This window comes from Podarcis vaucheri (assembly GCF_965113315.1).
Source record: "Podarcis vaucheri genome assembly, chromosome: 10".
Taxonomy (NCBI): domain Eukaryota; kingdom Metazoa; phylum Chordata; class Lepidosauria; order Squamata; family Lacertidae; genus Podarcis; species Podarcis vaucheri.
The window spans coordinates 54,979,941-54,999,127 of NC_138748.1; the positions used below are offsets into that span (position 1 = coordinate 54,979,941).

Here is a 19,187-nt window from a genome sequence, read left to right on the forward strand (position 1 = left end):
TGAAAGATATTTGTGTGCACACAAATTCAACTGTGATAGTCCCAAGATTGAGCTATTTGCTGCATATACATAGCTAGGTATTTATTCCTTGGCCTCACAACCAGATCTGGCTGCAAGTAATAATATTTTCCAGATCTGTGTGTGTTTTTAATTACATTTCTCCCATTTGGGAAGATGGAAATGGGGAAGTGAGAACACAGCAGAAATATGAAGAAGTAATTATACACCAGATTGTGGAAGACATAGCAACTCATTTTCTAAATATAATATGAGATATAAAGGGAAAGGGTCAGATCTATCGTTGATGGAATTATGGGTTTTAAAAGGATTATAGGGCCAAACTGAACTTGACATTAATTGTGCGAATGCAATTAATGCCATTATAAGACACAATGCATAAATCACATTAATTGCATTCACACAGTTAATGTAATTTTTAAAATATAAACATGTAAATCGCAGGTGCAGAAGCAGCAATTGGACTGAAGTGGTGGAGAAGTAGTGTTTAAAGCTTCCCTGCCGTGCCATGGTCTGAGTAAAATTCTCATCCCTGAAGATGGTTTTTTGGAGACAAGCCTCAATTGCTGCTATTTATTCCTGTAACTACTATTTACATTTTATTTTAAAATGTGCATGTTAATTGCCCCACCCTTACACCACTGCAATGCCACAAGATGTGATGTTAAATCAGTGCAATAAAACACGCAAGACATCGAACACAGGCCAGTGGAAGTGAAATGACATGTGAACACTGACACAACTAAATATGTTGGTATAAAGGTAACAAAATCCAGGATCTTTCTTCTATTGAGTTAATTCTGCCTCCATTAGAAAACAGTAAGATAGTGCACACCTGTGCATAGATGAACCTGTCTGAATCCTCAGGAGACTGGTTCTCTGGTCCATCCCTAGTGGATGATCAGCTGGTGGGTACCAGCAATATGACATTCTCAGTGGTGGCTCCCCAGTTATGGATCCCCTCCTCAGTGAATTTGAAGAAGCTTCCTCACTTCTAACCTTTAGATAATCTTTGGAAACCTTTTAGTATTTGACTTCTGTTACTTAAATGCTCTGCAGTTTCAAATAATGCTGGTGTTAGTGATGTCAGGTTTTTTTAAAATTGGCAGTAATTTTGAGAAGCGTTAATTACATGTGTCCAATTTATTGTGTTAATGTATTAAATTTTTTATATATTGGATATATATATAGGATAGAAATAAATAGAACAGTAAAAGGAATTACTTATCTTTGTCACTGTAATCTGCATATTTCATTTTTGTAATTATATAAACTCCATTTTGGTCTCCCATATAGCTCCAGTTCACTGTAACCCTACGCTGCACAATGCTCTTCCATACAGCATGCAGATATGGTTACACTGGAGACGAAACACTGAGACTGGGCTTCCCTTTTCTCTGGGTTGCTCTTAACCTTTTAACCTTGCCATGCTGCAGTTTTTACTGTCAGAACAATGCTACATGCTTCTTTTGGAAGCAAATGTACAAAAACTGATCGGTGTCAAAATACATTTGGGTTAGGAAAACAATTATGGTTCACAGCCACTTGCCATTATGACAGTAGATAGTACATACAAACCTAGAAAAATACAATCATGTCTCTCTAATCCATCTACAATCAGTTTTTCCTAATTATCATTATTTTAAGAGGGTTTTTTAAAAAAAATTAAAAAGTAGAAACATCTGTTTTCTTTTAAATTGCTTGCTCCACCCAAACACATGCACAATTTACATTTTCCCAATTCATTTAATAGAGGATGATACCCATACCTACAACTGTGAATCAGAAGGATTACGAAAACATGCATGACTCCCTGCCACAAACCTATAAACTGCAGATCTTTAAAAGCAGGTCTTCTGCTGACTGATCTACAATGGAACCAATGGAAATTACTATGGGATTCACATAGAATTCACATAATTTTGCTGCTGGAGCAGCATCTTACTGGAATCACAATGATGAGGCTATAGCCCTGTGGTTAACAAGAAAATGAATGGAGAAAGAGAGGGGAACAGTGATGCATAGAAGACAATTAATCCAATATTGCATTTTTAAAAGCTCAAAGGTACAGTACATTTCCACTGAAACCAACATGGCTTCCAATAGAATTCAGGGAAATGTAGATTTTGCTACTTGTATACTCTTGAACCTGCCTAGGAAATATTCATTCATTCATTCATTCATTCATTCCCCGCCCATCTGGCTGGGTTTCCCCAGCCACTCTGGGTGGCTTCCAACAAAATGTTACAAATACATTAAAACAAATTCTTTTGTAATAAGACAGCTTGTAATAAGACTGATCTTGTGAGAAACCAGTAGGAGAACATTTCAATCTCCCAGGACATTCTATACAAGATCTCAAAGTAGCTATCTTATTACAAAAGAATTTCAGAAATAGACTGGAAAGAGAAGTTGCTGAATTGCAATTTATTACCAAACTTAAAACCATGGAGAGACCTGGTCTGAATAAAGACATTGGATTCTTATCTCATTATATATGATAAAGCTAATTTTAGCCATCTCACCCCTTGCTTTTTCCTGTAAGACCAACAGAAGTTGTTAACATTTGTCAACAGGTTTACTACACCTATCAGCCAATCACCCATTCCCACCACCTTTCTGAGTAATTCCCCTCTATATATAAAGGTCTGGTGACTTCTGTTTCAGTGTATCTGAAGAAGCGTGCATGCACACGAAAGCTCATACCAATAACAAACTTAGTTGGTCTCTAAGGGGCTACTGGAAGGGGGGGGATTATTTTGTTTTGACTACGGCAGACCAACACAGCTACCTACCTGTAACTGGAGTAGGGGAGACACTGATGTGGACAATAGGTCCAGCGCTAGAGAAGTCACCCTGATAGGGTGACAATTGAGTTGCCCCTTCAAGGTTGCCACTCAAGCAAAGGTTAAAACCCTGAATTCTTTGTTGAGCAATGGTAAATAGTGTGAGGTGGAAGGATATAAAAGTTGCTCAAAAAATGGAGTAGAACCGGTGCAAATTTTAATCTGGGTATGACTGATAGGATACCAGCTGCTCTGATGTCTGCTTTTTGGAGTTACTGCCTGCCTGTGAATGATAATGTATTTGACTGCTTAGTGGGTCTCATAGAATGTCTGTGTGCAAGGTTAGTTTTGGGCAACAAGTGGGAGGGGTCCCCATTTCAGTGCTATCAGGCAGAGGGAAGTAGGTTAAGGATGGAGGGGATGATCATTATACACTGTCATGCTCTCCATCCCTTTCCAAATTGCAGATACCTGGATTCTCTTTCCCCTTGCCTCTAGCCTGGTGGTGCTGTTTCTAAACTTCAGACTGCTTCATAATAAGACCTCATAGATCCATGACTTAGGTGGAATCAACAAACATATAAAAACCATTTTGAAAATGTTTTTTAAAAAACGTTTTTAAAAATACATTGAATTTTCCATAAGGCTCACCATTGCCATCTAGTGTCACATTGTATATCACACTTAAAACACACTTAAAACGTTTTATTTGCAGCTGTATAGCTGAATCCTTAATTGTGGATGAGGGAATTGATGTACTACTGAACTGGGCGGAGTTTATTTGACCCAGATTTCTTCACCCAGGTTCTCTCAGTACAGCACCAGCACATGCTGGGGAGCCAGGAGGGCAATCACCATGGTTCGTAAGAATTTACCAGAAGACTTATTCAACTTAGGGTGGAGCTAAAGGGCCTGCATCTGATGCTAGGCCAGAGTCAGTTTTGGGATACTGTTGGTGTACTACCTGTCTTGCTACCCAATAACCTCCCTGGCAGAGGCAATCTCAATTCAAGGACCACAGAAAGGTGAATTTCCCCCTGCAGCCCATTTGCTGCAGTCATCGGGGGGGGGTCCTCTTTGTGATGCCACAAGAGCTGGAGGTTCATTCCACGGGGTTTTGGACTAGGACTTTCAGTACAGCAGAATCCAGCATGGAATATACTGAGCACTGAAGTTAGGCTCCAACACTGTATACAGTTTGTCAGCTGCTAAAAACATTTTTATTTTTGCAGCTTTCACAGAAGGATGAGTTGGCTTGTGGGCAGGATCAGATTTCTTTCACCTTCTCTCTCTTTTACAACTGTTTTGCTTACTTTTACTTGTATGTTTGTGCTATTGTTCTATTCCTCTATGTAATTTTGTAACGTTTAGCAGTTTACATGTCATCAAAAGAAATATAAATAAACTTCACTGGTAGCAACAGATAATTCTTGAAGTTGAATTTTGCAGTTAAGCATTCAATTTGTATGCAACACAATAAACAATGAATTCAGAAATCACACTTTAGCTGCATGACAAATAAAATAGTTTAGTTTTAAATATATTTCAATAAGCAACATGTTTGTACCCAGTTCATGAAAACTTTATTCTGACATACAACCTCACACCAGTCATGATTAGAATGACCTTGAATAATTTTCCTTTCAAATGCAATATGGTGAATATCTGAATATGGACTCTCCCCCACACACAACAGTTTTGAACTATTTGGCATATTATATTATTATTATTATTATTATTATTATTATTATTATTATTATTATTACTACTACTACTACTACTATTACTACTACCTTGCCCATCTGGCTGGGTTGTCTTCTCAAACAGGATTTTTGTCTCTTGATCACAGGATTGCCACTAAGTTTGTGTGTCATCCTCTAAAACATAATCTCTAAACTACCTTATGAACAAGAGCAGAAATTTTACACAGTACTGAGCACTTTTTGAGTAGAATCTGAACTACCATTATAACAACCTTAAAGGTTAGTCAGCATTCTTAGCCCCATATTTGAGAGCATGTCACAGCTTTCCAGACTCTTGCATTGTCATTCAAGTTTGGTTCAGACAATAGCTGTTGTTTTTGAGGCTGTTAGTATAACAATGTTTTTGCCTTTCCTTAGTATGTAGAAGAAAGTGTATTGGTTGCTAGTCATGGAACTACAATTTACATTATTTCTAACCATTGGCCATACTAGCTGGGGGTTATGGGAGTTTGATTCCAGCAACATCTAAAGGTCCATTGGTATCCCAATAGTGTCATGGCTCAGACAGTCCTGAGATGGAAAAGGGTGTTCCCTTCCAGAGCAAAGGTTGCAGGTGACCCAAACATATCACATTATAGCCCAGTCCTTCTCAGCTTTCAGACAGAATCATAGTTTCATAGAATTGTAGAGTTGGAAGGGATCCCAAGGGTCATCTGGTCCAAGTCCCCGCAATGTAGGAATTTCAACACATGGTCTCTCATACAATTTGAAACCATACTGGAGCCTGCATAGGTTTGCAAATGTGCTAACAGTTTTATTGCTGCACCACTAGTAATACACATCCCACTCATTCCAGCAAAGTGCTCCAAGGGGACAGGGCGAATGGACAGACTTGAAAGATAAGGGACAATGACATTCCTCTTTAAGGACGTCATTCCTCACATACTATTATAAGCTTCTAAAGACTTGCATTCCTTTTAACATTTCATTCAGTCTTTCCTAAAGCTGTAAAACTGCCTTACTGCATCCACATTGCAACCTTGAAAGCTGTACAGTCAGCGAAACAGTATTTGTCTTTTCACCCTCTTACTAATTGGTCCAGTTCTTTGAAAACCTAAATGCAATAGAATGATTCCTCACTCTTCAAAGAATGCTCTTAGATCAAGGTAGCAGACATAATGCCTGCCTAGCTTACTGGAATTCATATTCCTTATTAGATCATTGATTACCATATTCCTTTTTCTCTACCACATATCACATCAGGTCCACAAAACACAAAACTAATACTAACACGAACAACCCAAACTAATATACCAATATACCAACATAACGTATTGGTATGCACAATCTGCATCAAGCAGAGCATGGTCTAAAATGATTAGTATGGAAATGAATATTTAGGGCAATCATGTCCTAAACTGCATTACATTTTTACTTTCCTATCTCAGTATTATGTATATTTTAATGCACTGTGGCTTGTGGTGGTGACAGTAATACCGAACCAGGGAACAAGATGAAGGATTTGTGGATTGTCATTGGGTGTACTACTCTGGCCCCTGGTTGCCATTGACAGTGCTCCTTTGACCCTAGGGAGATTCAGTGCAAGGGAAAGAACCTTGTGGCTATTCAAAAGGAAGTCCCTCTGAGTTCAATAGGGGTTGCTTCCAGGTATAGGATATAACCCAGGTATAGGATTATAGCCTCAAGAAATCAGGAGTATGTCGTAGGGAGATGGACCCAAAAGGAAAAAAGCAGGAGCCTGAGATTGCAGGCCAAAGAAAGAAAGGGTGTCTGGGAAAAGAAAATTAAGGAAGCAGTCCAGAGTAATAAGCGGAAAGGAAGACCAAAGACTGGAAGAGGAAAGAAAAGTGGTCTATCAATACTGTTAAATAAAAAATAGCTGGAATTAACACATCCTTCTGAAAGGATGTACAGCACTTATAAGCTGACAGGACAGTAATGATATTGTCTAGTATTGTAAATAAGTTACAATAAGCTGGATGAACACAATTATATGTATCCTTTAATAAATATGGAGTAATGTCCACTGTTGGGATGGGGGTGGTGCTGTGGTCTAAACCACAGAGCCTAGGGCTTGCTGATTGGAAGGTCAGCGGTTTGAATCCCCGCAACAGGGTGAGCTCCAGTTATTCGGTCCCAGCTCCTGCCAACTTAGCAGTTCGAAAGCACGTCAAAGTGCAAGTAGATAAATAGGTACCGCTCTGGTGGGAAGGTAAACAGTGTTTCCGTGCGCTGCTCTGGTTCACCAGAAGTGGCTTAGTCATGCTGGCCACATGACTCGGAAGCTGTCTGTGGACAAACACTGGCTTCCTCGGCCTATAGAGTGAGATGAGCGCCGCAACCCCAGAGTCGTCTGCGACTGGACCTAACGGTCAGGGGTACCTTTACCTAATATCCACTGTAGCATATGAAGTAATCCTCATTCATTAATTTTGACTGGATTGCACCATAATCCTGTAAATACTATCCCAGACTGTAAGTACTATAAGAACTACCTAAGACCACTTGCTGGTTGTATCTCATCTACTGTAAACACAAGGTCTACATGAGGTTCCATTGCAGAAGAGGGGAGCTGCCCAGGCAATGTCATTATCTATTTAGAGACACTTAGAGCTGCAGTAATGTACTGGTATTTGCATTTTTTTGCAAACTAGTTTTACAAAAAAGAAAAAAGATTCATTGCTCATCAGTATGACAGTTATATGCTGTACATTTATCTGTACAGTGGTACCTCTGGTTACGAACTTAATTCATTCCAGAGGTCCGTTTTTAACCTGAAACCGTTCTTAACCTAAGGTATCACTTTAGCTACTGGGGCCTCCCGCTGCCACCATGCAATTTCTGTTCTCATCCTGGGGCAAAGTTCTTAACCTGAGGTACTACTTCTGGGTTAGTGGAGTCTGTAACCCAAAGTGTTTGCAACCCGATGTACCACTGTATCTCCACCTTCATTTTACATATAGTGGTACCTCAGGTTAAGTACTTAATTTGTTCTGGAGGTCCGTTCTTAACCTGAAACTGTTCTTAACCTGAAGCACCACTTTAGCTAATGGGGCCTCCTGCTTCTGCTGCGCCGCCGGAGCATGATTTCTGTTTGCATCCTGAAGCAAAGTTCTTAACCCGAGGTACTATTTCTGGGTTAGCGGAGTCTGTAACCTGAAGCGTATGAAACCTGAAGCGTATGTAACCCGAGGTACTACTGTATAGGGAACAGATGCTGAAAATGGATTTCTATCCACTACTTAGAAGATGAGCTGAAAACTAGTTTGAAACTGTGGCTTGGCAAAGGTTTCAAAAAATGTATGAGATACCTGGAATAGAATACTGTAAATTATATTAAATTATATATATATATATTATATTACAAAAATGATTCACACTGGGGAACCAAAAAGAAATAACAATACCTGGAACTTGTATATAATACGTATTCTCTCCACTGTAGATATGTTAAGAACTCCAAAAATGAACCACCACTTTTAAATTGTTTTCACTATCCATTACCACCTTTTTCTCACAAGGCTTCTTTGCTATTAATAGCTACATATCAGGCAGAAATTTAATATGTAAAGGTTTACACGTCACTATATTTTCATGCTTGCAAAAACTGCTGCTCTTGAATTTCTAGCTGTCACATGGCTCTTTTTAAGTGACACTATAAAAAGTTGACAAATCTAATATTGGAAGTCAACATAGAGTCATGGGATTCTATCAAAATCATCTCAAAATAAAAGCTATGCAAGATTTCTATATAGCATTAATTTCATTTTCTTAAGGGGGTTTAAACAATGTCCTTCCAGTGTAGACAGAACTACAAGATAATTTTCCAATTCTGATGAGGCTTCTCAAGACTTAATTCAGTACTGTTTTAAATTGATCATGAACCAAACCAATCTACTGGAGAATCCTTTGGAGGGAAGCAATTACAGTTTAGATAAGAATATAATTCAGGCAGAATATTTCTGTCAGGGCCCAATATATTTAGCAGCTTCTTTATGATATCTTATTACTGGTGCATCAAGCTATAAACTCACTAATCTTCAAAACACTTGCTACTTGTAACTGGGCAAGATCTTAAATAGTTCCTCGCTCAGTTTCCTGCTTGATGGAAAGTATCAGCCATCTTCATGACAATCGTGTCTAGTCGTCTCTCCTGTTGAACTCGTTATGACTGTATCCCAAATATATTACTTGAACATTTACTTTCATCAGCAATAGCTCTACCTCAAATATTAAGACTATTACTTCAAGTGACTATTGCTTAAATTGAGAAAAGTTAAATTTATTATGCATTGAAATTTGTATGTCAAACTTTTGAAAAATTAAAATTATTACAAATAAATACTATTGCTTAAGGCATTACTCTAAGTCTCTAAGCAATAACTTGTACCTCCCTTATATGCTTAGGGCAGAGGGGTTATGTTGATTTTTATTTGTTATATAAAAATAAAAATCTTTTTTTAAAAAGTAATACCTGTCTCAATCAATTTTTCTCACATATTGAGATTCAGAAAGTTTTGGGGAACAAGACCAAGTCAAGCTTTCATTATAGTTGACACAGAATACCAGTTGTTGTGGTTCAGGAAGGTCTCTGGGAATTTTTTGTACCAAGAAAGTTGAAATTTACTGTGGAGATTTTGATCATATTGTGGCACATATATTTACAAACATAAACAAAAAAGTAATAGTTTATATACTCAGGTGGCCCAAGCAAATGCAAACTGCTTTTACAAAATCTTACTAAACAGAGTGAGATGTCTCAGGAACTTTTGAAAAAAGCAAAAAGCAACATAAACTTTAATTTATAGTATGACATATGTAGCAATATAGCTTTATAAAATAAATAAAACAGTGATTCCTCATGTCTACAGAATTCATCTCAAACATAATCCAGCATAATAGAAACACTTTTAAGTTACACTGATTTCAGTGGAAGATTTAAAGCATTAAGTGCTGAATCTTATTAGATCCTGCCCATTATACTTTACCTTTTATATAAAGATGTTGTCTATGTGCCATGTGATCCTATGAATATTTATGTGGAAACAGGTCATATTGTATGCAATCAGGCTTATTCCTATACCCTTTACTCCTTCACGCCTTGATACCTATTATCATGTGTAAGTGAAATATCATGATTCCTGGACACAAAAAATGAACATATATCAGAATTCTGAACTTGATCAACTTAATTGAACTTAACAGAATTCAGAACCCTCTGGAAATAGTTAAATGCACTAAATATAAACCTTTGTTGCATCTCTTCTCAAAACACACTAATCGGGGAAAATATAAAGAACCCAATGAAACACAAAGATTAGCTATACATATGAGTTGTATGTGATTGTCTACCTATGTTAGACAAGCTTGGTTGCTTAAGATCAAGCAAATCTTTCTGTGCTGGTACAGAAACAGATTTTGAAGGAAAGATGGTGGATGCCACTGACAGGTGAAACTACAGCAAACATATCAATAACCTCAAAGTCTGTCAACACATAAAGTCAGCACACACAGTTTGCTGTAGCTTATATTGTTATAAAAATATGTGGGGGGTTTTTTAAAGGTTAAATGTTCATACCATTTTTCTGAATAAGAGCCAAGCCACCCACTTATGGCAATAAATCAAAATGCTTGCATAAAAATATCTGAAAGCCGGAAGTTTTTTCTATGCAAGTTTAAGCAATGCTGTGATTTTAGTCAGTAGTAGGTTTAAAATATCACATCCATAATCCATTCTTAAGCATCTTCTATGATCAGGGCTGATCCTTGAGTCCTGTGATAAATCACACCTTGCAATTTCAGTCTCCAGCAAACATAGCTCCAGGATAACTATAATCATCTGGCCTACAATACAAAGCCTTATCAGACGCAGCAGTTCAGAGGACAATTCTAAGCAGAAGAGATACTGAGCTGCTTTTCCATCCTTTTTTAAAAAAATGTAGTGAGGGATGGAGTGGAAAAGTGGAGGGTGGGGGGGGGGGACCAGCACACTGGGGTGGGGGTAGAGAAACACACCACAAATCTTCAAAGCCAACTCACCTCTCTCAGCTGCTCCAGCTCCTGCTTAAGGACATCATATTCCGCTTCCAGCTCATCATATTGCTGCTTGAGGGTGAGTTTTTCTTCCAAGACCACCAGCCCATATTCCGCAGCCTGGATCTTCTCATGGGTTGTTTCCGTGAGCTCTTTGGTCAGCCTCTCGATCTCGGACTTGTAGTGATCCACCGTCTCCAACACCTCTTCCGCAGCCATAGCCTTGGAGGTTGGAAGGGTGGGGGAGGCAAAGAGAAGGATGGATGGCGAGAGTGAGATGAAAGGGGAAAGGGAGGAGGAGGAGGAGGAGGAGGGACGAGCGGGCAGATGGAGGAGGGATGGGAAGATGCAGGAGGCACAGGGCAGCCGGCGATTCTCCCCGGGAGGCTCCTCCTGAGAAGCAGCCAGCTACATCGGCGCAAGGGAGGGGATGCGGCGCACCAGGAAGGAGCGGAAAGGAGGAATTCAAAGCCCCCCCGAGGCTGCTGCACCATTTGTCCTCCGGCTCCTCGGCTTCGTTTTGCTACCTCAACCCGGCATCATAACTGGCCCTGGAGACCGAGGAGGAGAAGGGAGAGGGAGGCAGAGGGGGATTTATTTGTTTATTTTAACCGCCCTTTTCCCCTTCCTTTTTTTTGCTTATTCAGAGGCATTGGTCCGCCATGTCTCCAGGGTAGCTTCGCTGCAGTCTCTCAACTCTCCACCTGCTCCCCCTCTCCCGGCCGCCGCCGCCGCCGCCGTTACTGCTGCAGCCTGTGGGGGGGGGGGGAGAAGGGGTTTGGAGAAAATAAATATATCAATTAAAACAGACCTGGCCGTATCGGTCACCTGCCGCCCCCCCCCCCAGGAAATAAATATTGGGAAGCGGGGCGGATGAATTTATTACCATAGCAGAGCAGCCAGAAAGGCTACCGGCAGACACGTCCTGAGGCCGCCTCGCCTCGCCTCGCCTCGCCTGCCTCTCTCTCTCCCGCTTAACCGCCTCTCCTCCCTCCCTCCACTCCCCTCCCAGCCGCCGGGAAAAAGGGACAGATGGGGAGATGACAGCGCCGCCTCCGCCTCCGCCGCCGCCTCTTCCTTCTTCTCCTCCTCACGGCGGCGTCTCTCTTCCCGCGCTCTTGGACGACGGCGGGGCGGAGGCTGCGTGTCTACCGCACAGTCCCCCCCCCCCTTCACGCTTCCCACAGCTCTCCTCGAAAGAACCAACACACAAGTGACACACACACTGCCCTCTTCACTGCCAAGGCTGAGGTGGCGCTTGTGCACACACTGCTGAGCTTTGCCATATATTTCCCTCAGGTTTGCTACTGAGGTTTCTAGAGGCATCCTGAAAAGGCCCACCCCATTGCCTTTGAACAATGTTCAGGGCCGGCCCTACCCTTGGGCAAGGCAGGGGTGCCGACTTGAATGAGATATTGGGCGGGCAGGTAAGCCCCGCCCAACATAATATATCACAAGACGTGGTACATGCACACCATGCGATTCCCATCAACTTTGGGGGAGCCTGGCCTTCTCAAATGTTTCATTGGTTGGCTCCTATGAGACAGAGTGAGGAAACCCCTCTCCAGGTGGCAGGTGCTGGCAGTGGCGTAGCATGGGTTGTCAGCACCCGGGGCAGGGCAAGTAATTTGCGCCCCCTAACCCATGGATTTGCGCCCCCTAACCCGTGGATTTGCGCCCCCTAACCCGTGGATTTGCGCCCCCTAACCCTAACGCCCAGATGTTGCGCCCGGTGCGGCCGGCCCCCCCTGCACCCCCCCACGCTACGCCACTGGGTGCTGGGGCAGCAGCTGAGGGGGCCTGGGAGGCAAGAGTCTTTTCTAAGCCTCCAGATGTTCCACTTGGTTGCTGTGCCACCTCTCCTGGACCCCCCCTCCTCACAAATCTGCTGCCTCAGGAGCAGTGGAGGACTCTATCTCCCATCCCTAGTGTAAGATTGAGTTGTCAGTCCAGATACCACCTGTACATGATGAGAAGTGAGTGCTTTGCCTCAGGGAACAAAATGTCTTGGGACAGCCTTATGGAGCATCATCGGTGTCCCGTGAGAACACAAGGATCATCCAGCTGAATCAGGTCTGGCCCATCGAGTCCATTATTTTGCTCTCCCAGTGGCCAGTCGGGTGCCCATGGAAAGGCTTTTGTTGTCCCCCTTCACATGTGGGTCCACAGAGATTCATATATTTAATTGCCCCATGCTGACAAATGTTGTTGCCACCATAATTAGTGTCTATTGTAACCATCACTATTATTATTTGAATACAATGGTGGTGTGGAAGTGGTCTGCTGTGAGTTGAGCCCCAAATGCCCTGCATCATATCTCACCTCAGCTATTAACTCACGAGATGCCCCGCATTTCACCTCAATCAGTCCACCAATATATAAGGGAATAATAAATACCATACTGACCTATGCAGGGCTGTTGTAAGGATTTATGAGATAATGTGAAAGCTCTATGAATGTACAGTATTTCATTTTTTCAGTCTCGTGCCTGATGTTGGGGATCTGGCGATGGCACAAATATTTCAAGATAATAAATCATGGTGGGGTGCCTGTGGCACAAGAATTTCAATTTCATTTTGTTTCCTATCTTTAGGTGCCAGGCTAAAACATTCCTCTTTTCCCAGGCCTTTGGCTAACTAAACAATCTATGACTTTTTTAAACCGGGGAGAGAGTTATTGTTTTCATTTTTTTACCATTCTGTGTACAGTATTTTTGTTTTTATATTGTAAACTGCCTCGTAATCCTCAGATGAAGGGCAGTATAGAAATTTAATAAATTATACACACACACACACACACACACACACACCTTTCTGCCTGCTGGGTACTAATTTATAATTTTTTCTTTCTGTGGTTGCTCTGCTCAGTTGCTGCATGTCAGTCAATATTTAGGATTCACAGCAGAAACCTATGCATGGTTACTCAGATGTCAGCTTCACTAAGTTTGGTTGGCCTTACAGGTGAGTGTGCATAGGGTTGCAGACTTAGCCGCCTTCCTAGGGTCTCTAAAATTGATCTAATGATTGGTATTGATGCATCTTATCTCTGGGTGTACATATGTTGATATGTGCACACTACAATAATACACCATGCATTGCAAAGGTGATGTCCTGTAACCCTGGCCTACCTGGCAGCAAGTCAGTATGGCAAGCCCCTACTCTAGGGTCAGTCCAGAGTCCAAATCAAAGCACAGTCCTGCAGAGATCCTCGAGCATTCAAGTTAAGGTCCTTCACCATGGGCATCTGAGCAGACACAGCACCTCAGCTCTGCCGCTCTTTTATACTATGCCTGCTGATTGAAGCATCTAGGCTGGATGAGGCTTGCGACCCTAACCTGAGCTTACTCCAGCTGAGGAATCACACACCTTCTGCCAGAGCTAGCAAGCCCCACCTGGCCATCTAGGGAGCTGGGCTGTGGGCCCTTGCCTGCCTCAGCCTCCTAGAGTGCTGCTCCCTTTGCCTCAGAGCCTGCCATGTTTGTGGAGACAGGGGCCCCTCTGACTCTGGTGAAGGGTCCTACTGCTCTGGTTCTTGTGCACTGATCCCTGTCCCCTCGTCACCCTCTGTTACCCCGTGAGTACTTTCTACACCAACCTCTTCTTCCCCTTCCCCAGCTTGCCCCAGTTCCAGCTACACCCCTCACCAGGATCCTCCTTCCTCCTCCCCATTGTCCTGCCAGTTCTTGACAGGTGGTCATTTTGCATAGAATGGCTTGTGCTGAACTGTGTACTGTAAGACAAAGATGTTATTTCCAACTATATCTATTTTAAATTTTATTTCATTCCATTTATCAGTTGGAAATAAAGGTACATGGTCCCTTCCCCTGCACCTTTTCTGCTCACAACAATCCTATTAGATTAGGTTGAGAGGTTAGAATTGGCTCAAGGTGGCCATGTGAGCTTTATGGGGAAGTTGAGATTTGAACCTGATATCTGAGTGTGTTACTATGTGCATTGGGTAGGCAGGGTGGGGACAACACAGAGCTCACACAATAATCCTTGGTATCAAAACTGGAATGCCAGAAGTATATAACCTGGAAAGTTCCAGAGAGTAGAAAACACTACAAATTGATTTTTGTGTGCTTCATTGTGTGGGGACTACAGAGTGGTATGTGTTGGAGTTGTGTTCAGAAGTCTGGTTTTGTACTTTTTTCCAGATAAAGTAAAATATATTCCACACGATCACCTCCATCTCACTATGCTGCCAGCAGCAGGGGAGAGACGCCATTGTGTGGTTCGCTTCAGGTGACTAAATGTATTGGGCCAGCCGCAAGCTTTCCTAATTTTCAGACAAGGAACAGTCCCAGGTCATAAAACAATATGAAACCTGCAAAATAGATTACGTACCCAGTGCGTAAGTGATCAATAAGCAGCGATACCTTTTTCAAACTGCCTTCAATTATGCAGGGGGTGGGGAACAAACAAACAAAACCATTGACAATCTGTCTTCAGCCTTTGATTACTTCCATCTGGGCTCCGAAAATACCATGGCAACCTCTTCATAAGATTCTACATCACATCTAATATTTCTTTCCGAGGGATGCTACCCAGAAGCCATTCTTCATTATGTCCACTGATAAATTATGTGTATGTCTTAACTTGGTTTTGTAAATTAAACAACAAAACCTAAATCATGTCTCTAGCACATACTTATTCTTTTGACAGTGAAGTAAAGCTGATAAATTACTATGGTACCTTAAACCTTTTGGGGGTCCCCCCCCCCTGTTCATGTAATAATAGCAGTGGGTACAATACCGACTGTGCTATTCTAAATCGGAAGCTGAAATTCATTCCATCATTTGGCTCAGTGGCTTTGAGAAGAACACAGCCTATAGAGTTCACTTGCTATTCCACATGCTGGTTGCTATGGAATAATTGCCTGGTCCAATCACAGAGGAAACATTTTAGAATATATTATTTCCATAAAGTCAGGCTGGGAAAGTAAGAAATATCACTCAGTTGAAATAATGTTTCAACTACAGTTTTGGCATTGACACAACACTTTATATTTCAAGTTCTTCAAATCTTGTCTGCAAAGGTAAATAGCACAGGGCTCAGAAAGAAATAGGTCTTTGCAGCCAAATGAGATTTTGTCCAGTGGATGAGGACAGTAAATGGCTCCTTAAAGGAAAGTAGAGTTTCATTTGGCCTTCAGAAGGGCATGATAAGACCTTAAGCTACAATAAAGGCTTAAAGATTTGTGGTAGTTTAAGATCTTAAAGACTAAGGTGACTTTGTTGGTATTGTCCCCAAACTGTTTATGTAAAAAACAGTCTGCACTTGTCATTCCAAACATTCCAAAATGGTATCTTTATCAATAAATCAGTTCTAACAATTAGTTCCCATAAAGAGGCATTCATTGCACAGCCTGGCAATGCACAGCTCCACTTGTACTTCCACCAATGGTGTTTCAAGCTGAGTACACATAACATTAGGCACAATCCATATGTATCCTAGAGTTTATTGAGGGGGCAGGCATTTCCCCTCAAACCACCTTCCAACTGATTTGAAAACACAAGTTTCAGTTAAACACAAGTTTCAGTTAAACTGAGGTGTGTATAGTTCAGACAGCCTTTGAACATGTGCAGATGACAGTGCATGCACAGACAGCAACTTCATTGAACAGGAGTTCAGGGCAGTTGCAGGCGCAGGATAAAACTGGCCCTATGTCTTGGGTGAAGACACCCCAGCCATCTCTCTGGCATGCAGCCTTCAGGGTTTTCTTACAATCAAGCTATAACAGGAAGCTGGACAAACTCAGTGCACACATGGAAGCACATGAGTGCACACTCAGGTAGCTTGATCCAAGCCATAAACAAGTAGGATATTATCCTTCCAACTCCTTTTTCTAGGGTCCTAATTTATGGTCTTAACTCGCTTTTCCAGTTCAAAAGTTTGGTATGCACAAACAAAGTTTTTCCCTTTATTAGTTGATTTATGTTTTTGTTCTGCTCCAACAATCTTGATTGGTTGGGAAAGGCAAGACTTTTACAAGACTTTGGGAGGGGATTCTCTGAGCCTTCAAAGTTCCTTGTGCCATTAACTGTTCTGTCACCATCTCTTTATACCACTAACTTATTTTCTTTGTCCAGATAAATGTGAAGTTTGCCTTTGTAGACCAGGCCAAAAATCCATGCAGATTGACACACCAAACGCATCTAAAAAGCCTTTACTGCAGCCAGCACAAAGCTGCTGGTGGTGAACGTTACATGCAGCTGGAAAGGGTGCTAGTGCTCAGTGTGCACCTCTGAGGCTGGACATGGAGCTGTGTGGCTCCAGGGTGAGATCACTTCAAGGGTAGGACTCAAGTAGGGAGGCTATGACACAGTTAGAGCTCTCATCCTGGTGGCTTACCCAATACAGCTCAGTTAAGTCTACTCGCATATAGTCTGCAGAGTGCTGCTTTTCTAAGAGCCAATATAAATAGTTTAATAAAAATTAACATTGTTCAATGACAGTTTAAAATACCAAAACCAACCAAACAAAAAATATTTTGAACAGAGCTCTCTTAGCCGTTGTTGGAGGTCTCTTCAGGAGGTCATGGTGCAAGTTCAATGGTTTGGGCTTCTCTCTTTTCTTCTCAGTACATGCAGGTTTTTAAATAGTTCTTGAAACAGATGGGGAAGAGCTGCTTCATTTGAATTCTCTGAGGCCAATCATGGTCTGTACTTAACGTTTCTTTCCAGACAGAACACATACAGAAAACACCATCTTATTCCCTGTAGCTTAACGCATGGAATATGTGCATCAAGAACAAACCAGGGTGCATAAATATAGAAAGCAAAAGGGAAAGGCAAGATGCTATATCTAGATATTAGCTTACTTACCGACGCACGGCCAGAGTCTGAGGTTGGGCTAATTTGCAAGCATGTCACACAGCCACATTAAGAAGCCTGTCAAAGCAGGTACATGTCTTGAAACTGAATGATTTCGACATGGGAATTATTCAGAATTGGGAACAGAGAAGAAGGCATGTCAGATTGCTGATCTTCCATGGCAGCTGTTTTGCTATTCTTTGAGGTCAGCACCCAGCAAGATGGAACATGAGGTACTCAACAGTAGGAAAGATTTGTGATCTATATATGTATATACTAGAATTTGTATTCAGCCCTGTTCTGCTGCCTCGTGGGTAACAAAACAGGATTATGTCAGGAAGATGACTTGCACTTTGGACTTCTGCCTCTCTGGACTGATAAAACTAGCAGGGAGGGGACAGCTGGCTGGACCAAGGAGGTGATTAATGTCTCCTTGCAAGAGGGGGTGGTCCCTGCCTGCTTGAAGGAAGCATTGCTAAAATCACCCCTCAAGAAACCCTCCATGGATTTGGAAAATCTAAGTAGATTTATTTATTTTTATTTTTTTGTGAACCACCTTGTGATCTTCAGGTGAAGGGCAGTATTTTTTTTAATAATAGTGATAATGATGTCCATCGAAAATCTAACTACATATAAAACTGGGCTGCAACACCCCCATAAGGAAAGAAAATTAAAAGTTGGAAGGCCTTATCCAGAGCAAATAGTGAGACCGACTGAAATGGAAATACAGCTCTGTATTTCAAAACAACCATACTAGATAAAGGGCGTAAATAGAAAGGGCAAACATGACTAGTGAGATCATGCAAAGTTACTTCTGGAAGGGACTATGGATTCATGCACGGGAGGAGAGGAGATCTGGTCCTTAATAGCTTATGCCACAATAAAACAGTCGGTCATCCAAGTGCCAGAATTCTCTTGGTGGGTTTTAGCTGAACAGGTTAACCTAGCCATCCCCTGACATTTGCCTCAAGGATTCCTCTTATTCCGAAATGATATATAATGAAATGAAAAGGATGTTTAAAATAACATTTGTTTTTTTAAAAAAAACCTGAAGCTTTTCTTTTGGGAATTATAGGGACACAACTACCAAAACTGTGTAGAAACTTATTCATGTATACTACTACAGCGGCAAAAGTGTTACTTGCCCCAAAATGGAAAGAAGCAGAAGTCCCAGCAAAGGAAGAATGGATACAAAAACTTATGGAATATGCAGAAATGGCAAAACTTAAAGGAAAAATAAGAAATCAAGATAACAAACTTTTTATAAAAGAATGGAAATGGTTTATTGAATATTTACAGATAAATTGTAAACAGATAAGAACATTGGCAGGATTTTTGTAATAGCTTGCAGTTTCATAAGAGTATATATTTGATGAGTAAACGAGAAAATTAAGTTAATTTGGATATGCATAAGGTATTTAAAATAAATTTAAGGAACCATAGAAAGGGGGGGAGGAAGTCAAGTTTTGAAATGTCAAAAGGATTGTAAAATCAGTGAAATGTATAAACCTGAAACATTTCACTGATTTTACAATCCTTTTGACATTTCAAAACTTGACTTCCTCCCCCCCTTTCTATAATTTTTTTTTAAAAAATATCTTATGCATATCCAAAGGATTGTAAAATCAGTGAAATGTATAAACCTGAAAGGACACGGGTGGCGCTGTGGGTAAAAGCCTCAGTGCCTAGGACTTGCCAATCGAAAGGTTGGCGGTTCGAATCCCCGCGGCGGGGTGCACTCCCGTTGCTCGGTCCCAGCGCCTGCCAACCTAGCAGTTCGAAAGCACCCCCGGGTGCAAGTAGATAAATAGG

At 41.4% G+C, this 19,187-nt stretch overlaps 1 protein-coding gene across 20 annotated transcripts in view; it reads right to left on the reverse strand.

Moving 5' to 3' along the window:
- The window catches only part of BICD1 (BICD cargo adaptor 1), a 148,185-nt gene extending 136,290 nt beyond the window's left edge, over positions 1 to 11,895 (reverse strand). For 4 of the 20 annotated variants that reach the window (XM_082240455.1, XM_082240463.1, XM_082240460.1 and 1 more), the window contains exons 1-2: positions 11,448 to 11,894; positions 10,568 to 11,314 (exon numbers count right to left, since the gene is read on the reverse strand). In XM_082240455.1, coding sequence (XP_082096581.1) covers positions 10,568 to 10,780 — 213 coding nt within the window. In that variant the 5' untranslated portion in view covers positions 10,781 to 11,314; positions 11,448 to 11,894. Of the gene's footprint in view, positions 1 to 10,567; positions 11,315 to 11,447 lie in introns of all 20 variants that reach the window. The other 16 variants (XR_014224039.1, XR_014224040.1, XM_082240454.1 and 13 more) reach the window with 7 other exon arrangements.
- Between the last annotated feature and the right edge of the window lie 7,292 nt (positions 11,896 to 19,187).